At 41.5% G+C, this 27018-nt stretch overlaps 1 protein-coding gene across 1 annotated transcript in view; it reads left to right on the plus strand.

Moving 5' to 3' along the window:
* The first annotated feature begins 2852 nt into the window (after window positions 1-2852).
* Window positions 2853-27018, plus strand: part of UBE3C (ubiquitin protein ligase E3C) — a 68308-nt gene continuing 44142 nt past the window's right edge. The window contains exons 1-11 of the mRNA XM_044424591.1: window positions 2853-2871; window positions 3151-3263; window positions 11838-11891; window positions 13947-14021; window positions 15760-15906; window positions 19127-19242; window positions 19607-19764; window positions 20323-20476; window positions 20816-21036; window positions 22428-22576; window positions 26015-26202. Coding sequence (XP_044280526.1) covers window positions 3198-3263; window positions 11838-11891; window positions 13947-14021; window positions 15760-15906; window positions 19127-19242; window positions 19607-19764; window positions 20323-20476; window positions 20816-21036; window positions 22428-22576; window positions 26015-26202 — 1328 coding nt within the window. The 5' untranslated portion in view covers window positions 2853-2871; window positions 3151-3197. The remainder of the gene's footprint in view (window positions 2872-3150; window positions 3264-11837; window positions 11892-13946; window positions 14022-15759; window positions 15907-19126; window positions 19243-19606; window positions 19765-20322; window positions 20477-20815; window positions 21037-22427; window positions 22577-26014; window positions 26203-27018) is intronic.

The raw sequence follows: 27018 nt of genomic DNA on the forward strand, positions 1-27018 counted from the left end.
AAGCCAGTGGAGTGGTATTGGCCTAGGACATTGTTCAAATCTCCTTTTCTTCATGATGTCAGTTAGGTGATCTTCGGTTGCAATGTTTTGGTCCTGCCTACTTCACAGGGCTGTTGTAATAATTTAAAGCAGCACCATCATTATTATTACATTGTGTTAGTAATGCTTGTATCAATAACCTGTTTTCTTTTTGTGAGGAACCCAACAAAGCTTACATAGCTCCGTTTTATCCTCAGAACAACAACCCTGTAGAGTAGGCTGAACTGAACCCAGTGGGCTTCACAGGCAAGGGGGACTAGAACCAGGATCTCCGAGGTCCTTAAGTCAAGCATTCTTAACCACTACAACAACACTGTTTTGAGAGAACGATTTGTTACCCTGAGTTCTTCAGGGAATGGATGGGATCAGAATATAAATATACATTCTTCTCTCCCTCCTCTACTCTCAAGAAGCTCATGAGAGCATACCCGGGTGTTGCATACATCAAAGCAGATGTGATAAATTAGGAAAGGTACCTACAGAGCAGAGAGAAAAATGCATGTAGGCAGTGCTGCTTCATGACGGTGAAATGCATACAAAACTACACACGATGTAATGATTGCCACCAATTTGAATGGCTGTACATGGAAACATTAATGAAGACTAGGGCTAGCCATTGCTACTAGTCCTAACGGTACTCATAAAATAAGTGGAAGGGGCCAGGAATGCCCTTTGGTCCAACCCCTTTCTCAATGTATGACACTAATTAAACCATCCTTCTCAGATAGCTGCCCAGTTGAATGCCTTCAGTGTGGGAGAGCCCACAACCTCCCCAATAATTGGTTCCACTGTCGTATTGCTCTAACAGTCCAAAAAGTTGTCTTAGTGTCCAGCCAGAATCTGCTTTCCTGTAACTTGAGCCCATTGTTCTATATCACACTCTGGGATAATCGAAATGATCCCAGCCCTCCTCCCCTGTGACCCCCTTTCAGGTACATCTCAGTGTTCCCTTCGCAAGGCTATGGGTGCCACTGTGTGTGCTGGTTTGAGTGCTGGACTCTCTGGGGACCCAAGAGATCTGGGTTCTAGTCCCCATTAAGTCATGAAGCTCACTGGGTGAGCTTAGGCCAGCCAGTTGCTGTCTGCCCAACCTATGTCACAGGGTGGTTGCTGTGAGAATAAATGGAGCTATGCAAGCTGTGTTGGATTCCTCAGGAGAGAGAAAAAGGTGGGGTATTAATGTAAGGTAGCGTGCGGGGGCGGGGGGATGATGATAAACAAGCCCAATTCTTACAGTCTCTCTTCACAGGGCTTTGTTTCCAGTCCCCTGATGATCTTTTGTTTTCCTCCTCTGAGCTTTTTCCAGCTTGTCTGCATCTTTCTTAAACTGTGATACCTGGAATTGGTCGCCGTACCTAAGATGAGATGTAACTGGTACTGAGGTGAGCTAGTACTTCACATGAATTGAAAGTGATCCTTCTATGAATGCAGCCCAAAATAGCACCTGCCTTTTTTGCAGAGACATCACATAAATAATATTCTACATAAATAATATTCTGATCTACAATTCCAAGATCTTTCTCTCTTGCAGTATTGAGCCAAATATCTCCCATCTTGTTAACTGCACATTTGGTTTCTTTCTCCTATGTGCTGAACTTATTACATATCTCTATGAAATTTTACTGTTTCCAGCCCCGTGCTCCAACCTAGTAAGTTCATTTTGAACCTGGCTGTTTCCCAAGGTATTAGCTAACCCACTCAATTTTGTGTCCTCTGCAAAACTGATAAGCATTCTCTGGACCTCCTCATCCAAATAGTGACCAACAGTGTTGAAGAGCACCGGGCCCAGGCTTGACCCTGCAACACCATACTTGCTATGTCCCCAACATTTGAGGTGTCATTGATAAGCACTCTCCAATTCTGTAGCCAACTGCTGTAGATACTGTTTGACTGGACCTGGGAGATCCGGGTTCTAGCCCCCACTCAGTCGTGGGTGACTTTGGGCTAGTTACTCTCAGCCTAACCCATCTCACAGGCTTGTTGTAAGGATAAAACAGAGCTATGTACGTAAGTCACTCTGTGTTCCTCACAAAAGGGAAAAAGGCAGGCTATAAACATCATAGATGGCTCTATGTCATTCCTACCAACACCAGTTGCTGGGGAATGTGGGATAGGCGGTGCTGTTATGTTCCAGGCCTCCTTACGATTTCCCGTGAGCAGCAGGCTGGCCTTTGTGAATAAAAGGGCTGGACCCTTGCTCTGATCCAGCACAGGTCTTCAGATGCATCCTGTGAGCATAGGCCGTTGTGTGCGCAAAATAATCAGAAGGGCCATGCCAGCACAGGAGGATTTAATGTTATTTATTCTATGTCTAACCCATCTTTTTACTTGCAAAGATTATGCAATCTTCCTCCTCCTCGCTGTCGAGGCAGTGCCTGGCCCAAACTCAGCCAGGGAGCCTCATGGTCGACGGGGGTAGGAACCCGGCTCCCCGGACACCCAGTCCAGCGCTCCAACTATTCCACATCCTGGTTCTCGGGGCAATAAAGCAGCAATTTCATCCGGAAATTCAACCCGCCGCCGCCTCGCTGAATGGGCCTCCGTGACGGCCGCCTTAAGAGGCGGCAAATGAGATGTCCGTTTTTGTTAAAAATAAAAACAAACCCCTGATTCTTATTCTTTTTCCATTCAGCGGAGCGGCAGCATAGAAACAACGAGACTTCCCAGCCGGCTCGGCAGGCCAGCGCCGCGCCCGCCATCATCATCCCTGGCGCGCGCCCCCGCAGGGGAGGGCGCGCGCGCCCACGAGGCGGGCGCGCGCCGAGGGAGCTGCAGTCGGCGGCCATCTTCTCGCAGGAACCGGCTGATCCCCCGCCCCCCCGGACGCTGCCAGTGAGCAACGCCGAGCGAGCCCCTTTGCCGCTCCCTGAACTGGAGCCGCGGGGCGCTGGGGAGGCAGGAGAGGGAAGGTGCTGGGAGGCGGGGAGGAGAGGAGGCCTGCCCCCCCCCCCCGCCCGCGCGGGTGTCTCTTCTGAGCGATAGGAAGCAAGGCGGCAGGGAGTGGGGGGCGCTTTCGGCGGCCACGGGGTGGGCGTGAGGCTGGATCGGGGGCTTTCGCCTGGGGTCGGCCCCCTCTCCAGCTCCCGCTTCCCTGGTCCTTTTCCCTGCCAGTTCCGGAGGCCGGGGCTGCTCTCTAGATGGGAGGATAAGCTGTAACTATGTTCAGCTTTGAAGGGGAATTCAAGACCAGGCCCAAGGTGTCCCTCGGAGGAGCCAGCAAGAAGGTAAGCCCGCCTCGTCTTTCCCGTGCCATGTCTGGCCTTTGCTGTTCGATGCCCAGCGCCCCTTCCCAAGCTGGCTGGGGATCTGCGCGCAGCTCCTGGTGGGCCCCTGCCCGGCAGGCGTGACTAAGGCTTAGCCGAGGAGCCCTGGGTTGCCTCGCCCGCGTTCTCCTGCTGTCGCGCCCTCCCCTTCACCTTTGCTTGGCCAGAAACAGCCCCCCTCCCAGCCCCCCAGCCCGCCCGGGGGGCCCGCCGGAGCTGCGGTTGTTATCCACGCAGCGCGCTGGTGACTGGGTTAGTTTTGGTTGTGATAAGGAAGACGCCTGGAGAAGGGTTTCCTTTGCAGCCCTGGCTTGCCCTTCCTTTAGAGTGATCCTAGAAAAGCTAGGCTTAGAAAGGGAAGCCAAGATGGGCATGCGTTGGGTTCCAAAATATATCCAAAAACACCTTGCAGAGAAAGGCTGTTGCCCATTTGGGAAGCTTCCTCGAAATTCTCTGGAGCCCGGCAAGTGTCTGCTTAAGAGTTGTCAGGTCACCGTTGTGTTACCTCCCACCAACTTTTCTTCCAATTGGTGAAAAAGTAAAGCTGGGAGGGCAGAGGGCAGCAAGCTGTAGGCCTCTTGCTTTGTGGGACTAGAGTGTAAAGTGTGGGGGAGGTGTACCAGGTTTTTTGCTGGGTGAGGGAGGGATGACTTTTAAAAAATAAGTTCCTGCATTGCCTTCCTGAATTTTACAGGATACTGATTTCCTGAATTGTTTTGTAACACATTTGGGAGACACCTTGACTAGATTTCTGAAGTAGATTAATTAGCAAAGGATGCATTTCCTTTTCATTCAGATTTCTATTTTTCCCCATCTTTTTGATTTGCATTTTTTTTTAAAGAGCACTCTTTAGTACTGATGTAACAAAAAGGCCCACCAAAATATGCATGAATGATAAGGCAGCTGCGCCTAGTTCCCAATTTTGTTATTTAAAAATAAGCATTTGCAGTGGAATCAAATGATCTTGTAACCCATATTTCCTGTAAACCAGTTTAGATTTGTGTGTGTTTTGAAGTACTGTAATTCAACAGTGGCACAACTGAAACTTGGCTTGAGTTCAAATCTCTGTTCTAGACTCACTTAAAGGACCAATTTTTGTCACTAGTTCCCAAGTTCAGTCTTCTGAGCATTCAGTGGGAGTAAAAATGCTTGCAAACCTGGTGCCCTCCAGGTGCTTTAGACCTCAGCTGCCATCATCCTCTGTTGGCAGCGCACATGGTCAGATATACTGGGAGATAATTGTCCAAAAAAAGGGGAAGGAGCAGGTTGGCCGTGGCAGCCTCATAGGCTGCAGAGGAATAAAATCACCGCTTTTCTGGAAGCAATATAAGTCCAGTCATTCCTTATTCAATGTTAACTTTATTGCAGGTGTGTGTAAATTTGTCCATCATTTAGGGTTGAGTTTGGCCTAAAACCACAACTGGTCAGGTTAGTTTAAAGCTAACCAGGTAACACATCTAAGATCTCATGACATGATGGGGATGCTTATTTGAATGCTTAAAGTAGTATGTCAGCTAATAACAGCAGGATTATTGGGGAATCTGTGTAATCTGTCACAAATGTTACATCCTTCATTGATAATGCAATACAGTACTATCTAAACCAGGTTTTCATGACAATTGATTATTGGGAAGCACAACCAGGAGGGTGGTATTTCACTCATGCTCTGTTTGTGGGGTCCTGTGGGCCGCTGGTAGGCCACTGTGCGAACAAGATGCTGGACTGGTTGGATGATGCTTGATGATTCTTCCTTTTCTGAGATTGTCATCTGCAGGTTTAATAGGTATTTGAATCAATCCACCCCCAAATTGAACAAGTATTGCAAAGCAATGATTTTAACTTCATAAGCATCGATTACTATAACCTTTCTCCAGGGAGCTCCGGATACTTTGCAAAATCTTTCAGAGCAGGGATTCTCAAACTTTTTCACCAGGGGGCCAATTGAAAGGTGCTGGTGCTGGGCACAGGGCGGAAAGGTGGTACCGGTGGAGCGTGGAGGCGGACGGCCGCTGAGGCAGGGGGCATGGCGGGCGTGCATGGCGAGACACGGGCGGGTGCAGCGAGGGGTGGCGAAGCAAGATGGGGGCGGGCAAGCAAGCTGCCTCCCTGCGCGGGGGGCAAGGCAGGCGTGTGTGCGGTGTGTTGAAAACCTCTGAGGCGGGCCGGATAAATGGCCATGGCGGGCCGGATCTGGCCCCCGGGCCGTAGTTTGAGGACCCATGTTTCAGAGCCACTTTCATCTTAATAATTTACACTGTAGGATGGCTTAAACTAAGTGTATATGCAAGGAGATTGTTTAATTGTCAACTTAAGGCACACAGTGAGGCCTCCTTTGCTCTAGTCTGACCCTCTACCCACTAGACCAGGGTGGGCAGCTTGTAGGTCAAAATGCCCGGAGGGCCAGAACTCCCAGCATCCCTCATTTAGTTCTGGGATAGGTTGCAGGACAAAACATTTGAAGGACCGCTAGATGCCAATACCTGCACCAGTCAGTAGTTTTCACCACTGATGACTCCTTGGGTTCCTATTCGAAAATGCTGCAATTATGGCTGGTAGGCAGTGGGAGAAATTTTACTTTGCTGTTAGGTTTGCCTCAGACTACTACAGGATCGAGAGCAAGCTGCTCTAACTAACCAATAACAGAATGATCCAGTTGGCACTTCATGACTACCCAGAGATTGTTTAAATTGTGGGTAACTGGGAGTGAGTGAGCACACTGCTGTTGTGCTCTGCATTCCCCAAGCTGAAACTTTGTGTTGTTGAGGGAGAAATTCCATGGTTTGCTATGCTGAAACTATGGATTGCCAGGTTTGCATATCATGGAGCATAACCTTGGAATAGGACCACTCAGGTTGTTTAACAAAACAGTGGTTGGGAGGCACCACATGCAGTCTCTCCTGCACAGACCTGATGACCCATGGTTTAAATAGTGTGTAAGGAATTGTTACATGTGAAGTGGGTCAATGATGTAAAGGTAAATTGCCATTGGTGCTGTGACATTCTTGGAATGTTAGACAAGTCAGGATATGAATTGCCTTCCCTATTGTGCAAATGTCAGTTGCACTTTTACATACCTAGATTCAAAATTACTCAGATTAGAGATACCTAATATTTATATAGGACCATAGGCAAAATAGGTATACTGTTTAACATAATTAGTAGGAAATCCAAAGCTCCAACTTCCATTAAAGAAGATGAAAGGGAAAATATATTCTATAGCCTGGCTCACACAGGTCCTGTTGCAGAGTGAATTGATTTGAATTGTTTTGATTTAAATCAGCAAAGTCAAGTTTCCCATTTTGAAATTCATGTCTGTCATGTAAAGGATGGGGGAGAGGGCATTGGAATGAGAAGCCATTTAAATGTGTGTTATTAAAAAACCCAGGAAAATGCTATGGAACCATTCATATATGTTTTTAACCCAATAATGTCCAGCAGCATTTATACTACTTTATCATCAATGAGCTGGTGAAATTGTGGGGAAATGGGATAGTATTTTTTGCTACATATTGTGGGAATATAAGGTTATAAAAGTTTTATGCAGAAGGTAGCAAAATTGTGAACTAAAATGGGTTATTGTTGATCTTTGATCAACAAAAAGTATTACACAAGGAAGTTCTCACATGTTTATTAGTGACATCTGAACAAGTTATAAGTAAATTCAGGAAATCAAGTACAACAATATCAACTGACAAATGGCACAATAATATAGGATACATGGATCTAGCAGAAAACTAACCAAGCTAGCAAAAAGACATTCTGGACACTGATGACTTCATAGGAACTTGATATTGAAACAAAAGAAAATATGTCAAGACCAAGCTTGCTTCTTTTCCTGGTTGTACTCAGTTGTTTGGACAACAGCATATTTTTAAGCTAGTCAGTATGATAATCAAAACACATTAATTTTCAGTTAAATGGAACCTGTTTAAAGCTGTGGTCCTACAGGCATTGTAGAATTATGTCAGTTTAGAGATAAGAAGCATATTTCAGTCAGATGCTCCCTATGCAGATATGAGGATACTAAGCAAGTATTGAAGACCATATCTGCTATCGCGTGTGCATGCGTGTGTATGTATGTTTGGAAGTTTGGCAGCTCTGCTGGGCTGGTTTAGACTTACTTGGGTTAAGTTTGAGCAAACATGAGTAGAATTGGGCTTTAAATGTTTAGAACATTTCAGAAACTAGGACTGGTAGTTACTGGGCAAAATAGTTTCTCAAGGAAGTAGAAAGTAAATACTGATGATCTTTGGTAGAATCATAATTAAGATTAACTTGGAGAACAGAACTCATAACTAAATTAAAAAACCTGAAAACATAAAATAGGAAGACCTTTCCCAGGACTTCTATGAGTTATCTTGGTGAGATTCAGGATGCATCTCTTGGGTACCTGAAACATAATGTGGGAAAGGGGGTAGTGGAAAATGCTGCCCTAAATATTTTCCAGTCTTGACATTGGGTAGAAAGGCCCAACTTTTCACCAAGCTTGATCCTATTGCCATATTTCCTCCATGACTCAGTAAAGCGTCTCCTGATTGTAATCTTCATCAGTTCCCAGGAAAGCAAAACTTGTTTTGGTCCTCATCAATCTCCACTACTTGGATTTCTAGTTTTTGCTCTTCCCAACCTTTCTCTTGCTTATCTCTCCAGCATTTATATAGTATTCTCTGTGACTCTCCACCCGTACTCTTCAGATGGAGCACTGTTGCTCTCCACCCCTGCACTTTCTTTCACAGATCTATTTTTTTCGACCGTTCTAACCTTGTAATACTAGGAGCCTGAGATTGCCCAGTGAAGTTGATTGGGAGTAGTTTCAGGATAAACAAAAGATGGAACTTCTTCCCACAACACAATTTGCAAAATTTGTTGCCACAAGATGTCCTAGGTTGCTTTAAAATGGAATTATGCAAATTCCTGGAGAAAAAGTTACCAATGTCTATTAATGGTAGTACCTAAAGGGAAATTTAATTAGCAGAAGCAGTTTACTGCAGAATACCAGTCATTGGCCCAGTTTGCATGCAGTGCTGGAGTGAGTGTGCCACCTTCTAGCCCAGGGGTCGGCATCGTTTAACACTCAAAGAGCCATCTGGACCCGTTTCCCACAGAAAAGAAAACACCGGGAGCTGCAAAACTCTTTTGACCTCTAAAATGAAAATAACACTGCATATATCGTTTTTTACCTTTATGCCATGTATAAAAAAACTATAGTGTGTTGCATTTATGAAACAGATTGGCGGCTGTGCTGTGCCGGCGCGGGCCGCAGATCGGCGGCTATGATGCGTATTTTGAGCAACGGAGCTGCAGCAGAGGGATTCAAGAGCCACGTGCGGCTCCAGAGCCGAGGGTTGCCAACCCCTGTTCTGGCTTACATCCAGTTTGGAATACAAGCCAAGTGTGACCCTCCTTGAGGTTTCTTCTTCTAGGTTATAGAGGAGGAAACAACCCAGAGCTTTAAGCCATGATTTGTTCTTAAGTGCAAAATGGAAATGATGAGCTGGTGAGGGACAGCATGTTTGCTTGCTGCTGCACAATGCCAACCGACCATGTTTTTTTAAAATAGAGACTCTATTTTTTAAATAGAGAAACAACATAGAAAGGGGTTGCCTTTGTATCCTGCTTGTGATCTTTGGGAAGCATCTGGTCAGCCAGAACGGAAAACAGGAAGCTGGATCAGCTGGACCTTTGCTCTGATCCAGAGAGTTTTATAAAGTTTCTAGCACAGAATGAGTCTGAGTGAGGTTTTGGAAGGATGATTTTTGTTGCTACTAGTCTATATAAATGTGTGGTTTACATATTGAAATTCTGATTGTTGTATCAGTATGCATTTTATTCAGGATTTTAAAACTCATCTTTTATTTTACTTGTCTTTGTTTGTGCTTTAACCACTGCAGAGTTAAAATTATGCTCGGTTTCTGAGTCCTGTTGTCAGAGTACTGTAGATTAAATTATCTGTATTTTAACTTTTATTAGTTGGGTATGCTGTTGTGTAATTATTTGATATGGATTTTTAACAGTAATGCATATTTTTATGTTTTATTATGTGAGCTGTCTTGTGAACACATGTTCCTAAGAGACAGCACACAAATAATTATATAAATAGGACATTATTAATATGGGCCTTGCAATGGGTCTTATGCTTACATATGTCTTAGATGGCGTTTCCATTGTGTTAACTCAGTTCCAGCAAACTGAAGCACATTTTCACTGAGTGTAACACACATGGCTTAGCTGCTGTTGTGTACTGTTTAGAGCAGGGTTCCTCAAACTTTTTCTACAGGGAGCCAGTTGACAGAAGCCAGCAGTGGGCGCGGGGCACCAAGGTGATGCTGGTGGGAGGGCACGGGCTGGTAAGGGGGTGGGGTGTGCGTGCATGTGCATGCAAGGCGGGGATGGGGGGTGTATGGGGCGAGGTACCAGCTTGCTGGCGAGGAGATAATTTTCTCTGATCAAGTCCAAAATGACCGCCTCACGAGCAGTCTGCACAAAACCTGTGGGCCTTAGTTTGAGGACCCATGGTTTAGAAACTTATGTAAATAATTTAGATTAGGGCTTAGATCCTTGTCTGATATCTGTGAGCAGTCAAGGGAACTAAGGTTATTAGACAGTCTACAGTTGTAAGAAATAAAGTCCACCAGACCGGATATGGCTTAGCAGTAGTAATGAGGTTATAGATCTCTTGGGTATTCCATTAGATTTCATGACTGATTATTAAGAGGGTTTTTTCAAAACAAACAAACTGGTGGTAAAGTTTGTACAAGTCAAGTGATGTTCGTTCAGTTTTTTCCCCCCATTCCTAGAGTCCCCCCCGGTCCAAATTCAGAACTAGGACACCTGGATAAATAAAAATGTACTTTGTAGTGCAGGTAACCTGTTGAAAGTCCCTGTAAAGCAAAACTAGTAATCATTCAACCTGTCTGTCAAAGCACAAATGAACTTTTCAGTTTTGCTGCTTCTCCAATGGCTTATTCTCCATTGCAAATGTTTACTGGTCTTTTCTAGTCTATATTGAAATATCTAAAATGTGTTCACTTACATTTCCCAGAAAAGAATTCTGAGGATGCCTAGGTCTCCCTAGAAAATTCACCTAGAAATTATCTCCTCGTGAGCAATGTTTGATTCATTATTTACTTAATCCACATATGAACCAAATACTGCCATCAAAAGCTTACATTTTATGATGTCAAGAGGATTTTCATACTTTTAAAAAATGCTTTTAGTTCAGTTCTCCAGCTATATACCCACATAATACCTTAAATGCATTCCATCCTGGTGCTTATATCCAACAGATACTTTCCTGTATCCTTTTCCTCTGGAACAGTCTGTGGTGTGGGAGCTATGGCTTGGCAAAAACAACTATTCATGTAATTCCATAGAGAAAACAATGGGGTAGAACCAGAGTTATATGGAACAGAACTCCTTAAGCCTGGTGATCACATAGTTAGAAAGTGGAGATGCCATTCCTGATAGTTCCTCTTCCTTCCTACAGCCCTTTTATTTTCCTGCAAACATGCTTTGGAGAGTTGGAAAGTCTCCCAGAGCAGCATGGGCAGTGGGGCACAGTGATCAGGATGAAGAAGTCAGCAAAAATCACCATTCCAGTCCCTTTGTCCAGCAAGGAGGCGTCACTCTATCTCAGTTCCTTCTGCCAGTGAAAGCAACCCTTTCATTTGTAGATGTTGAGCTCTGGATCGAGTCCAATGTATGCCTAATCTAGTTCCAAAAATAGAATGCTTAGAAATACACTTGCATGGCAAAAGCTCCTTTTGTCACCATGTGACTTTTTTACCGGCTCCATTTTACCCATGTGATTGGTTCAGCAAAGTGCTAATCATTTTAAATGTTTTTGCAATTTGTGGCCTTGGGAAAATAGGGCGGTATAATGTATATGGAGTTCCTCTCTTCCTTAAAAGTGGCTTTCATTAATTCTCACACATGCAATAAGCCAGAGTTACAGGTTGAGTGTTGTTAAAATGTGGATCATTGTGTTATCGGAACCATGCTGTTCTCATAAACCATAGTTTGTTAACGACAAATAGTCCATTAGGAGAAGCTGTGGTTTGTTGTTGGGTTCTGAACGGGATTGTGGTTAACAAACTATGGTTTGTTACCGTGGGTGGGTTTGAATGGTTCCATGACAACCTCAGTGACAAACCACAATTCAACAGCAGTCCACATTGAAACCATACTCATTCTTCAAGTATGGATTATTGTGTTGTCTGAACCCAGTCATTAAAATAATGCACTTCAGTCATACCTCATATTGTATGTTAAATATGGTTGAGTCTAATTACTCTGTTTAAAATAGTTATGAAAGAATTAAGCCACTCTTATTTGCAACAGATGTCATAAGGTAGATGGTGAATTGATAGAATTAGGCTGCTAATAGTGTTGCTGTGCTATATTGTCTTAGGTAACTTTCTGGCATAATATTGAGGAAAAAATATATAGCTTATTTTGAGAAGGAGATAGATATTTTATACAAAACTTCAAATACAATTGTTCAGCTAGATATGCTATGTTGTGTTTGTTCTCCAGGAGGAAAAGGCATCACTTTTGCATCGTACACAGGAGGAGAGACGGAAACGAGAGGTATGTTATAAGTATAACCTTCTGCATCTGCTCATTGAATTTGCACTGTGTAAGATAGAAATTAAAATGAAAAAATGACAATGTAATAGTATATCAGAGATCTGAAACAAACATTAGATTTCAGATCCTGGTTAAACTTAGAATCTGGGTCACACGAACCATGGAAAAAGATAGTACTTTTTACTTAATTCTATTCGACCTACACAGGAACTTTGGAAGCTGCCAGTCAGACCTCTGCTCCCTGAAGCTCAGCATTATGGGTACTAACTGGCATCAGCTCATTCCTAGCCTAACCCAGAGATGCCATTACTGAACTTCAGACATCTTAAACACCGGTTTTACCACTGAACTATGGATCATTAATCTACTTCTACAAAAGCCAATGATTAGGGTTAACTTGCATGCATTAATAGAATAGTTTGGTGATTTCCTTTTTCAGCCTGATGTCTTGCTGTGTTTGTGGTTCATGACTATCTGAATGCTAAAAATTTCTTTAGCGCTCTTTAGCTTTTCCTTCCTTGCACAACTTTTTAAAAATATTAAAATTCTTCCCATGATGTTGGATCAGCAGCAGCAAGATTGGTTGTAGGGCTGATTCACACATTTGGTTTGCCCACTAGAGCAGCATGTTCTATGGCAATATTTTCATGGCATTTCAGGGTAACACTTCGTAATCAACAGCATTGAGATGTAGTGTCAAACACACCCTTGTGAAGAATTATTGGTATCTTGTGGAATTGGTGATTGTGAATACATTATTCCTAGGACTCCGTGAGTGTTGCATAAAACTCCAGCCATTTCCATAATTTTAATTTGATTGACTTAAAACCAAGGAAGCTTTTTGTGTCCTGGTCCAAAACAATGGCTAACAAGTAATTTGCCCATATGGTTCTGTGTAAAGCTTTGATGCAGAACATGTGCATAACAAACAAAGCACTGTGTATCTGTAGGAATGTATTTTGCTATATATATGTACTTTCAGGTTAGCATAGTGTATCTCTTTCTACTATATATTTTAAAAAATGGAAGAAAGCATCAGTATTCTGTGAATAATAAAATCAGATGCAGCTTTTAAATATGAATATAATAATATTGCAGTGTTGACCTCAGGCTGCAAACATTTGCAATTATGGGTCCCTAATTAGAAATTATGTATTCTTGGCTGAAACCATTTTTGCAGAGTTGACTATAACTGTCTCATGTTGTAATTCAGTTGTATGATATGGAAAATCGGTAGCTGCTTATGAGATCAACTAGTTTTTAAAACAGAAAAAAATAATTGTGGATGTTCCTCTCTTTCCAGCATCTTCCTCTTCTGGCCCACCTGTATGCACTTTTCTCAATTCTGCCAGATATTTCCTGATTCAATTCCTTATATCTCTTGTTTTCATCACTTTTCTATCTCATACAGGTGGAGCCACAATACTTGTGTGTGCATGCATTCTGCCTCGCCTTGTTCTTAGGACGACTTTAGACTTTAGTCTTTATATAATCTGTTCCACCAACGTTAAATCTGTGGATGTTTTAGCTATGCCTGGTCAAGATTCAGGATGCTAACCATGCAATAAATATTGGCGAATGGGGCAAGATTGTACATGGATATAGAAGCTGGGGTGTATTTAGATTGTTATTAGCTGGTCTCATGGACATATGCTGGATAAGATTGTTCTAAAATGTGAAAAAGCACCTTGCTCATCATGGGTAGGAAGACACTTTAATTTTATTTGTGACCCACCCAAAAGATGAGAAATGCCGACATTTTCTAAAGAAACAAACGTGTGTGTGTGTGTGTGTCACATGAGAGTCTCTCCCTGTTTGGCAACTGCATGGTGTTGTGTAGTGTCAGCCCACATTGCAGGGAGGGCTAAGCCCTTGTTTACCCCAGAGATCTTGCCACCCATTGCTCCTCTGTCATACTAATGAAGACAATAAATGAAGATGCTCTTGGATGTGACAGTTCATTTGGTGAACTCACAGATGTTTCTCTTGTTGCTGCTTTGTACTGCAAACTATAATGCAGCAAATTTTATTTTGACCTTTGTCTTATCTCCTTAGGAAGAAAGGAGAAGGCTGAAAAATGCAGTAATCATCCAGTCCTTTGTTCGAGGGTACAGGGACAGAAAACACCAAGTAGGCATTTTCATATGATTGACATTTGCTAAGTGTTTGGGTTTGCCCAGTGGATCCCAATAAGATCAGCCCCACAGTGCCCCGTCAGTATTCAAGCGACCTTCACTGACACAGATGTAGCAGTCACTCACCATGTACAAAAGCAACTTTGGCCCCTGAATCTGCTGTACAGAACTGGTGTTTAAGGAGTTAGGGGAGGTAATAAGCAGTAGTCACATGACAGCCTGGGAATAAGGTGGTGCGTTAGGCACTCTGGCTCTGCTGCAGCAGAATCCTGTCCCAGTGATTCTCTCAATTGGAATGATAGGTTACACTACAGCTTTATGGGACATTATTGTTTCAAATCCAATTATTAATCCACCCCTTTTTATAAAGTCTTGTATAGGGTAGCACCTCAGTGAAAACGAGTATAATCAACAAAATAGGAAAGTGAGTTGAAATAGAAAAATACTATGATATAGGTTGACAGAACATGGTGTTATCTCCTAAGCAACTTTGCATGTAAGCCAGGGTACAAAACTTCACACCCATGGGTCAAATGCAGCCTGTCTGGAATCCCAATCCAGACCTCAGTGGTTCTCCAGGGAGACTGGTTCTTCCAGCCACCAACTCTTTGGTACATTCCTGGCTTTTATGCAGTTTTTTGGCTCTATTCTAAAAGGTTGAAATGCCTCATCTAAGGCTTAGTTACTGGTAGTTAGAACTTGAAGCTAAATTTCCTGGTAGTTTAGTCCTGTCCGTGAATGGAATGTGTCTTCCAAGAGCTGCTCCAAAATGAAATTTGGTCCTTGCGCTGAAAGATGTTTGGTCCCCTTGATGTTTACCAGGGATTGCCCAGCTGAGCATAGGGAGTTGTCAGAAGGCAGTCAAGATCTTATGTGCCCTGTTTTCCATTTTAATTGTTGGGATTGCTATGGTTGCACAGCAGCCTTCAGTGGCAACAGGGGTGGGGAGAAATGCGGGGAGGGGATGCATAAACAGTCATGGTGGCCCAAATTCGGCCAATGTCTGTTCTACAGAAGGCCTGCTTTTCTAGGCATAAGAGTTACGGGGTGATCAGATACTCTAGTGATCATGAATAACTGCACACATAGCCTGTTTTGAGCTTGGTCTCTGTAAATGTGCAATAATATGGGTAATTTAATTTGGAGTGTTTACTTATGTTAATGTTATTTTCAATATGGTAAATCATATAATGCAATACTATCCATCAAAGACCAACACTTCCTATGTATCTGTTTTACTCTTGGCTCATTCTGATTTTCTAATTGAGTCCTAATCTGCTGTTTTAATGTATAGATACTTGCTCTCTTTCCATAAAACTTGTGAGAGCTAATATATACAGACAGTAGTAGGCCTGATTAATCACGTTGTGAGCCGCCCGGAGGTGCCGTGGCACAGTTGGGCAGCATACAAATGTTTTAAATAAATTAAACGTTTTAAGACTTACTGAAAATACCATGTGATCTGAATTTTTGTGCCTGTTATTATTATTAATCCATACCAGACATTTTACTTTGTGTTTGGGCAGGTGCTTGCACAAAAAAAGCTATCAGATTATTTACAAAAATCATTGAAATTCAACATTCAAAGGTTTCTTTAGCCATCTCCACAATCTTTCATTGACTTGTAAATGAAGCCTGCAATATATTTCAATAAATATATTGAAATCCTGCCTGTGCATCTTAAGATCTGACACTAAATTTCATTCCTTTTAATTTTATTCTTTGATTTTAAGTATTCCATTCAGAGGAGTGAATTTGATCACTATGCTAACTTAGCACAATCTGGAGGAAATTTCTCCACTGCCAACGGAGCAAATCTGACTCTCCTAGTTCGTCAGCTTCTGTTTTTCTATAGACATAATGAGGATTCCAAACGTTTGGTAAGAGCTGAATTTTCATTAGAGATTGTCTTTAGTTTCTCATATATTTTCAGTAATTTTATTTTTAATTGCTTTAGTTATCAGTAGCATGTGAATGGCTTCTTTTCATTTTCTTCAATCAAGGGGGGGGGCAAAAGGTAGATTAGAAACTACAGCTTTCTGGGTGAGTGCCATAGATTAGCAAGTGTTTCTCAGGTTATTTATATTGGATTTTTATTCTGCCCCATTAGCCATAAGGCTCACTGAGTGGGTTTTGAAGTTTAAAATATACAATAAAGATAACATTTAACAAAATCTAACAATCCACAAGTAAATACATGCTATCGTAAAAACTTCACACAGCCATCGATTATACAAAACCATCATGAAAGGCGCAACAACAGATAACAACCAGATATACAGTATTAAAACCATTGAGATCATTCTAACAATTACAATATCAGGAAAATGAAAAGGTCTTTCCCAGGCACAATAAAGAATACAAAGAGGGAACCAGGCAAACCTCTCTGGGCAGCTGATTCCCAAGTCAGGGTGACTCTGCCGAGGAGACTGTCCTCCTTGTAGCCGCCCTCATTTCCTGAGGAGGGAGATTCGTCAGAAGGCCTCTGGCAGTGATTTTAAGGGGCCAGGCAGGCAACGTGTGGGAAGAGGCACTCCTTCAGATAACTGTTTAGGGCATTAAGCACAATGAACACCTTGAATTGGGCCTGGACTTCAACTGGTAACCAGTGAAGGTGGTGATGGACTGTCTTTACATGATCATATCTGCCAGCCCTTGTCAGCAGCCTTGCTGCCCTGTTCTGGACCAATTGAAGGTTACAGTTGTTTTAACAATAGCAACTGATGTAAAGGACTCTACCACGTCACATTAGGCTGCTGCAATGAAGCGTGTTTGGTGGGGAAAACTGGAGTGGATTTATGGGTAAAAGAACTGTGGGCTCAGTTCAGCAGAGCATGTGCCTCCAGTAACCGTGTGTCTTCATTCTAGGTGTGCTCTAGTTCCTAAGCTGCTTTCTTTCATTGCAGTTTGATGGGTAGAACGTGGAAATATGAAAAAGTAAATTCTGTAGTCTTGAAGGCTGTCCACCGCTGTCCCACAAAGTGGGGCTTTTCCACTTCCTGCTTCATCAAGAAAGGAAAGAAAATCGGCAGCAGCCTTGTGAGATGTGCTTATCTTGGCCAGAGAATGACATCCCTTAAGATACTGTTGGGGGGGTGGGGAGTGGTGGTACCAGGCAAGAGAAATCGTTCTTCCCTTTTGTATGAGTTGAAGTGCCTTGTGCTGCTGAGTCTGGAGCAGCCTGGAAAATAATTAAACCCTGCAATTTTATGCTGAATATTCAGGATTTGGGTCTTTATAGAAATGGTTTTGCATTATTTTTGCTGAGTATACATTGGAAGGAACCCTGAAGAATGAATTTAATTCTCTTAGTGTGAATCAGAGTGACTAGCTGTCAGGTGTTCAGATAACTATCTACTTCTGAGAGGTACAAGAGAAAAATGTGAAAACTTTTTTGAGCTCAAACTATACATTAAGTGTGCATTTCATACTCTCAATGTATTTTTTCTCTCCTTAAAGCGGCTGCAGGAACTTGATTTGCCAACACACAGCAGTATGAATACAATGCACTTCTACTCACACAAAATGAAAGAGTGATTTTTCTTTCTGAAACCATCTACCAGCACCTCACGGGATCCTGCAGCACAGTTTGGTCATTCCTTCTCTAGCGAATAAATTGGCCTCTGACGGCACTTGTACCTACTCAGTTGTTTAGTCTGTAGAATCCGGCGAGGGTATATGTAGACTTAACCCAAAGGGGTGACCTGTCTGCAGTGCAAATGCTCCACATTCTAAAGATTAGTATGTTGGGCACTGACCTGGCTGCCAAGGCCAGTCTTGGGGCCTCAGCACTCTCACTTCCTCTTTGTGTTTCAGTGTAGGCAACCTGTAGCTCACCACCGTATTCCTGTCACTATTTATTTATTATTTCCAGATCCCACCTTTTTTCCTGCAAAGAAACCTCAGTTTACATAATTCTCCTTGCCATTTTATCCTCACAGCAAGCCTTTGTGGTGGGTTAAGCAGAAAGTCAGTGACTGGCCCAAAGTCACCCAGTGAGCTTCATAGCTAGTGGATGCTAGAACCTGGATCTCCTGATATCCAGTCCAGCATTCCAGCCACTATACCACACTGTCTAACTATCGTTATCCACACACTGTTTTCCCTAAACCAGGTGTCCCAGGGAGTAAGAACAGGAATGGCGTATGATGAGCAAGATGAGTGGGTGGAGCGATCATGTGAGCCTTGGGTCAGGCTCCCAGTGATCAAACAATTACTTGATTATATGCTTAACCTGAGCTAATGCCTTTCTTTGTGGAGCTATACTGCAAGTTGGTGTTGATCAGGCGTAAGGTAGCGGTCTACATTTTTTGGGCATGTGGGCACATTTGGAATTTTGAAGAAGTGTCATGAGTGCCATCACAAAATGACTTCCTTAGGGAATGCCCATTCACAGTGGGTGTGATCCATAAAACTTGCATCTCACAGGAAGGCAAAATGGAAGGTCTACAAGACAAATAATTTGCCCACAATGTTGAGTTCAAGGTAGAGATAGTAACATGCAGTCACTGTTCTGAAGCCACAGTTTGTGTTTTCCCTCTTTTAGGATTGCTTTCCCTTCTCAGGTTCTTGCTACCATTGTTGGTACACTGTATAGTCTTCCCCAGTCTATCCTGTTTCTCTGCAGCCTGGCCCTGGTCATCCTGCTTCCTACTACCTCATACTTGGTTGCTGTGCCTTCCCCTCCACTGCCAGCCTTGGATTTTCATAGATCAGCATCCACTGATATCTAGGCAATATTACAGTTTCTTGGTGCATGTTACTAGTACATGCTTTATATACATATATGCTCTGCCACTTTTCTTGGAGATGTTCATTTGGCTTCTGTTTTTTCTTTTTTCTTTTTTAGAACTAAACTTACTTAATTCTAGTAGATGTTATCTCCTTGCTTTTTCCTGTAGAATAGTAACCTTTCTTATTCCAAAGAAACTGCAGACCTGATTCAGTCTTAAATTGATAAAAGGCTAAGCAGCAGGGGTTTCTTTGATTTGTGTTTCTACTCTGTACCTGTGGTATCAGGTCTGTTACTGTCTAGTTTGCAAAAAACAACATTAATTTGTTTTAACAGTTTTATCTGTGAACATTGTTTTCCCCTTCCAGATTTGGATATGTCAAAACCTGATTAAACAAAATTCTCAGTTTGTGAAGCAGCTTGATGGCCCTGACAGACTTACATGCCTGTTCCAGATAAAAAGGCTCTTGGGCCTGTGTTGCAGGTAAAAATAACAAAAACCAAATTTACTTAGTTCAGAATATAGCATTTTCCCTTAGCTTGATTGGTTTATGTAAGGCTGCAGATTCAATATGTTTTGAATGTATTAAAAGACCAGCTTGAGGTCTTTAGGTTCCAGTCAGCTGCATGAGCAATAGCAGAGAAAATTATACCCTCCATATTCACCAAAGTCCTTTCTTTGAAGCATCTCTAACAGAAAGGAAACTCCTGCATATCACTTAGGGGCTACTATTCTGATGTCATTGCTTTTCAAGTTTCAGCAAATTAGTTTGGAAGCTCATTTTGCTTATTCATTAGGGGAAAAAAAGTTCAGCGCTGTTTGAGTAACTTGTTTCATCTTGTTATAGGTTGCTGCAAAACTGCAATGATGACAGTCTGAATGTTGCACTTCCTATGAGGATGCTTGAAGTATTTTCATCTGAGAATACCTATTTGCCTGCTTTACAAGATGCTAATCGTGTAGTATCAATAATTGAACAAATCTTGCACTACGTAATTCAAAAAGGTTAGTGAAATGATTGGCTTTCAAAGTTGTTGTTGCGTTTATCTTATCTGTTATACTGAAATTTGAATAGGAAGCTCAGTAAAATAGAAGATTGAAAATTACATTCAACTTTAAATATGAAATAGCTGTGTTTGAGTAACATTTACAGTAATGGTTGTCAGTATTAATGTAAACTGTTTCAAGTTTTTATTGTATTAAGCGGTAGGTACAATAAAATAAACACTAAATAAAAATATTTAGTATTGCAGGATTCAGTGGCCTTTCAATAAGTAAATAAAAGTGATTGAAATCATTACCATAAGGCCTATAATGCCATGAAACACTAGATACAGTTGGTGCACTGCAGAGTCAGTGCATTTAAACAGCATGGTTTTATATATGCAAATGCAATTAAATATGCAATATGATTAGGACTGCTGTTCTAAAATCACTGACAAAGGAGAAAGTCCTGCTGACTCATTGGACTTTTGAATAATCATACTTAGGATTGCACTGTTAGTCAGTTTGTACTTCTTAAAAAAAGAGTACATCCTAAAACAGATTTTTTTCTTCTTTCAGGCTACTACAGGTCTCTTTATCTGCTAATAAATAACAAGCTTCCCGCAAGTATTGAGTATTCAGATGTCTCTCGGGTTCCTATTGCAAAAATATTGTTAGAGAATGTTCTGAAGCCATTGCACTTTACTTATAGATCCTGCCCTGAAGATGCCAGGTAATGATACTTTAAGTAATATATAGAGGAACAGAGAGGGTTGTGGAAGTACTAGATCCACTTCTTCTAGTGACGTTTAGTTTTAAAACAGTGGTGTTTCATGGCCTAAGAACAAAAAGACAGGAGTAATAGTACTGATAAACCCTTTGAGTGACACTGACAAATTGATATAGAATTGACAACTCTATTATAGACATAATAAAGTAGTTTGACCTTTTTTTAAATTGGTGGATAAAATATATGTTCAAACCTGTAGCTTGCTTATAGGCATATAATGTATTGGTAAAAACCAGTCTTTACGTTTTCCTTTAAGATAAACTTTTTTTTTACTTGTCACAGGCAACAGATTTTTGCTGCTTTTACAGAAGAGTTCCTGGCAGCACCTTTTACAGACCAGATATTCCATTTCATCATTCCAGCGCTTGCAGATGTGCAAACTTGTTTCCCTTATGAACTCTTTCTGAATGCACTATTATTAACAGAAAGCAGGCGTTCGAGGAAAAGTGAGAGAGCTCCTTGGCTTTTTTACTTTGTTCTAACAGTTGGTGAAACGTATTTAGGTGTGTAAAGCATATTTAATCAGTTTTAAGTATTGATTTATTGTATACTGTGTCAGAAAAACCCAACTAAGTGCTTTACAACTGCTATTAGTACTGTTGCTTCTACATTTGTGGCTATTATTGGGAACACAGGAAGTACCTTATACTGGGGGTGGGGATGTTGCACAGGCTGGGTGTCTTAAAAGCTACCCTGGGCAGCTATTTAAGCCTCAGGCCTCTGATGAGCTTGACAGATGATTGGGCACAGTGGGAGTCCTGAGCCGCCTCTTCCCTGTTTGGTCCTCCTGCAGGTTGCTTAGGGGGAAACCACAGAAACACTGAGGTGTCCCCAGGCATGTGGCGGGAGGTGGGGGAGATCTTGAAAGCTGTCTCCAAGGGCAACTTCCTAGAGGAGTTGCCAAGGTCGTCCACTTAAAAATACGCCTGTTAGTGTGCTCATAATTTTTGGAAGCAGTTATGTACCATTTGCACAAATGGGACAAAATTGGGTTAATGTAAGGCACACCCAGGGATAAAAGCTAGCCAGGATGGATGCCTGCTGGTCAAATCCAACAGGTACCCACACTGTACAATACCTAGTCTAGGCCGGAGGGGAGTATTTCCCTGCTTTGCAAAGAACAGTCTGGTAGGAGATCACAGTTTGCAGAAATGAGCTATCCCCCCACTTTATGGAACATTGGAAATGCTGCAACCAAAAAGGCTAGAATAGTTGACTGAATACCAAAATAACTTGAAAAATGGATCATTATGAAATTTGCAATTCTGCCATGTCTTTTTGCTAGTTTAAGTGTGCCTTCTGAATTTTGAGACTACTTTTATTGCCGTTAAGTTTCAAGTTTATATTAGCAAGAGATTTATAAATTTCTTCAAAAAGATAGTTCTGATATTCTTTAAACTTCTAGATGTATGAACCATATTCTGTGCTTCTCACACCCAGAAATATATTTATAGTTAACGGAATCAGCATATGGTTGGCTTGATACTAAGATAATTGAGTTTCCATTTAGATCAGTGAGACTTAAGCAAAATCGGTAACTTGACCCATTGATTTCAATGATACCTAATTTCAACTCTCTTAGTGTGGATCCAGCCCATAGTGCAGCCTTTCCCCCAACCTCATGCATTCCAGATGTTTTGGCTCACAGCCTCATTATTAGACTGTGCCAGCATGGGCAGTGACTGGGGCTGATAGAAATCTTGTTCTCAAACTTCTAGAAGGCTGCAGGTGGGAGGAAACTGCAATAGTCTTTTATAGAATGAACAATCAAGAATATTAAGTTTGAAATATTAGACTTGCTCAGTCTCTTGCAATAAAAAGTACATTAATAAATGATCTCTTTTTAGCATTTATGTATTCTATACTGTATTTAGTCACATCATTCTCTCTATAGGATCTCTTTCAGAAGAAGGGCTACTTGTGTATTTGCGGGTACTCCAGACATTTCTTTCTCAGTTACCTGTATCTACATCAGGTACAGATTGTCAAGATTCAAACAGTGACTCTGAAGATGAAGAAATCAGTAAGATGACTTCCATGCCTGTAAGTATTTATTTTAAGCATTTTAAAAGTTCCCTTTTAGGGCTACACCTAAAGTACAAAGGTCACCATACAAAAAGAAAGGAGGACTCATACAAATTTTAAAGGGGATCTCATCAAAACATGTTAAGAGTTACTGCTCTACCAACATAAGGCATGTTGGTATTAGTAAAGATGGCCTTGTCAAGAGGAAGGTTTTCAAAGCTCTGAATGCTAGAGGAGTAGGAGCATGTTCATTGAAAGGAAGTTCCAAGGACTCAAGCTACCACTGAGCAGATCTGACTTGAGGGTGTGTAACTGATCTTAATCGTGAGCACTCAGAGCCCTCTGAGGTACATCATGGTATAAGGGCATACAGTCTGGATGAGGATGGTCCTTCAGAGAACCTGGTCTTGAGCAGCTAAGAACTGTAAATGTAAAGATTACAACTTGGAATTAGCCACAGAAACAGACTGTTAGCCAGTGCAACTGATGCAAGACTGGAGTGATATATTCAGATTTTTCTGGTCCTCATTAGCACCTGGGATGCTGCATTTGTACCATCTTCAGAGACAACCCCACATTGCAGCAGTCTGTTTTTGAAGGTAATCAGAGAATGGACAACCATAGGTCCATGGCTGGTGTATAAGCTGGAGTTTGTTACAAGCATTGCTTATCATTGCCTCCCGCTCTACTATCCCAGAAAGTGAGAATCAGGGAGTGCCCCCAAGCTGTGTATTTGTCCCTTCATAAGGGATGTAGCAGGCCTGTTATACCCCTCCATCTCAAGGATTCCTGGCTCATAGAGCCTCCTCTTTTCTAGGATTACATTAAGTGTGTTCTCTTTCCTATCCTAGAGCTCAACCGAGTCACTTATTCAAGAGTTCCACAGCCTCTTTGTGGAATTTTTGGGTGGAAAAGAGAGGTAGACCTGTATGTTATCAGCATATGGATGGCATCAGTGACTAAACCTCTGTATAACTTCTCCCAGCAGCTTCATAGATGTGTTGAAGAGTATTGAAGATAGAATAGAATTGTGTGGTAGCCCCGCAGAACAAAGGTGATGGGATAGAACAAAACCCTCCCAAAACTACTTTCTGAAATGTCCAGAAGGACCAGAAACACTCCAGTGCTGTGGTTTCTCAGCAACTGTGCTAACAGTTGAAATAGGAAGATGATATGAAATGCCACTAGAGCTTAGGTAAAATGCACCAGTCCCCAGCATAAGTTATTCACTAGGGTGCCCAAAACCAGATTGTGTATTCACAAGTTTCTTCCAGAACCATCTGGAGCTGGGAGCCCAGCATTCCACCAACACCTTACTCAAAAAGGGATGGCTGGAGACTGACTGGTAGTTATCCAGGATGTGAAGGGCTAAACTTGGTTTCTTTAATGTGGACTGCACTATACCTTCTGGAAGAATGTCAAGACCCATATCCTTGCTGAAGCAGGCATTTACCCTCTCTATGGTCCATGTCTTCAAACACACTCTGGATGTTTATATTATTAAAATGGTCTTAATGCAATATGTTAATGCAACACTGAAGTAGCAGCGTAATTCCTCTGTCATAACCCTGTGATTTTGCAGTGAAATATATTAGCTGTACCCCCTTAATCTGTATTTGTTTTGGCTTCATTCAAAAATGAATAGCTCACAGTTTCCTCTATATTCAGTGCAAAGCACAGGAGTTTAACTGTGTGTTTGTAAAGTATATACAGTATCTCTTCTCCATTCACCCCCCATCCATTTCTAGGTGTTTTGTTTCAGGCTGTATTCACTAGCTTTTATATGGCTAGGCAAGTCAATGGCAGTCAAGTAGAACCATATGCAGGTGGTTACATAGTGTACTATGATTTATTGTGGAAAAGAATGGAATTCAAATGGGGACACAGAACTTAAGGGCTATTCAGGAAGATCGGCAATGAGGTTGTGTATAAAAGCCTTTCTGTTCTTTGTAAAGCTTTATAAATAGAATTCTGATTTGTCAATTTCAAGCAGTGAAGAAATATTAAAGCTATTTGTACTAACATCAAACATTGCTATTGAATATATGCTAGCTACAGTTCTTTAACAACAAACATTAGCCACTGATGACTACTATTTCAACATTATTATCTACTTCAATAGTTGTTCCAGTCTAAGGACTGCTAAGCATGATTAATAGCACAATCCTGTGTATGCCTTTTCAGAAGTTCCTACTGAGTTTGGTAGGGCTTACTTCCAAGTCAGTGTGCAAAGGATTGCAGACTTAGGTTATTATCTGATTGATGGAAAACTTGCCTTGAAAATACTGAAAAAGCTTTAAGAACACCCTGTTAATCTACTTATTTATTAAATGTCTGTCCCTTCTTTCTTGCATGGGACTCAAGGTGGCTTCCATGGTCCTCTTCCTTTCCATTTTATCTCAAAAGCCTGAGCGGTTGGTTGCTGACTGGCCCAAAATCTCTACCAAGCTTCATGGCTGGATATTTGGAGCCCCAGTTTAACACTGTGATTCCTACTCTGCATGGGTTAACATGCTATAAACTTATTCTTGCTTATCTTCAGATACTGTTTTTTAAATGCTGGAAGGATAGAGATATGGAAGAATTAAAAACTTGTATAGATGCTTGCTAAAATGTTATTGTTTCTGGTAAATAACTTTATACAATGAACCAAAGGTGTAGGTGAGCACTTGTTGAACAAGAGCTATGATATAGGATGAATTACTTGAGATTTTCAGTCTTTAGTTTGATCATATAATGTTTTCATTATGTATCCAGGTATAAATGTGCAGAGCCATGATCTCACCTCTGTGTTTGGCTAAATTGGCACTTAAATGCATTTGTTGACCATGTGTACTTGCATGCACATAAAATAAAGTTGTAATGCTTGTTTGAAGGCTACTTAAATTAATTTGAAAAACACTGGGGAGCATGGCAGAGAGAATCAGATTATTGTTGTAATATGGAATACCTTGCTGTAATCTGGAAAATAGTTATAAATATTATAAGGCTCGTCCACCTGGTAGCCTTCTGTGTTTCTGAGTTAGTACAGTGGCCTAGTCTGGAAGTCATTTACATGAAGGGGCTAATCTTTATGTTTTGTTTTGTTTTGTTTTACACCTTCATGGGAAAATTGCTCAGCCAGATTGCATTTCTGGCTGGTTTGGTCTCCTGTCTTTAGCTGGTTTGGTCTCTCATCCTTCTTTTTGGTACTATGGTATACTGGGTACATAAGGTGGGTTCAGCACAGTAGAAGTTTCTGCCCTGCATGAGTAATGTTGGATTTGGAAGCATATCAGTCTACATCTAACAACATTTAAAAAGTAGGGCTGGTATGCTGCTGTTGGTAGAAGAAAATATTTGATACTGCAAAATGTGTTTTGCATATTGAAGCACATTCTTTGGGGAAGTGGAGAAACTACATCAATATTGTAAACATCTGCTTCATTGAAATGTACTTTTCCTTTTGTTTGACAGGGAGATGGAAGAATATCAGTCCAATATATAACTGAAGAGTGTCTTTCAAAGCTAGATACAAAACAACAGACAAATACTCTACTAAATATGGTCTGGAGAGATTCTGCTAGTGAAGAAGTCTTCACACTGATGGCTTCTATCTGCCACACACTGATGGTGCAGCACCGGATGATGGTGCCCAAAGTCAGGCAAGTATAAAAGATCTGTCCTTGTTGGAACTCAATCTGTAAGTCTTGGGACAACAATTTATTGTGAGAAATCCTAAGGATGCAGCCTCATGAACAAGAATGTAGGACAGTTTTCTTTGGCTTTGAGACTTTGATAAAATGGGGGGGGATTTTGTTATTCCAAAAGAACATTTTAATGTATTTATTTATATATTTACCATATTCTTGCTGTAAGAACCCTGAAAACAAGGCAATGGTGATGTCCTTAATAGATGTTTGAAATCCAAGAGTAGAGTTGTCTTTGAATACCTGTAACAGCAGTAGTAACCCCTCTATGTAATCCTGTCTCTTTCTGGGACTTGAGTGAAAGTTATTTGTTTAATCAATTATATAGTACTTTTTAACCATAAAGTCAGAGCGGGGGGTTGCTCATTCCAGCAATTAAGTCGTTGTGAACATGTGTTGCCTTTATTATTATGCAGAAGAACACCTTTCCATGCTGCATGAAGAACAGTGTAATACGTGCGTGGCATTGAATGTGTCCCACTAAAGATTTAATCTTGCAAAACTTACGGAGGAAAAAAGGCACATCCAGCTGGGACATGCTGGGGGTTGCAGGTTTTTTCTATGTGAACCTGCATTCATTGCATTGTTCTTGTGTTATGTGTGCTAGGTTCTCACATAATAAAGCAGGTATGCAGCACTTATATCAAGGCTTTTCTTGCTTGTCTTGGAATGGTCACATCAGGAATGAAGATGTGCCACTACAAGCTTCCTAAAACATGCTGGTTACACTTGTTTCCTTAGATAAAAGCCAGTATCCAGCTAATGATAAAG

The sequence above is a fragment of the Varanus komodoensis genome, unplaced genomic scaffold (assembly GCF_004798865.1).
Source record: "Varanus komodoensis strain SLA01 unplaced genomic scaffold, ASM479886v1 scaffold15, whole genome shotgun sequence".
NCBI classification, from domain to species: domain Eukaryota; kingdom Metazoa; phylum Chordata; class Lepidosauria; order Squamata; family Varanidae; genus Varanus; species Varanus komodoensis.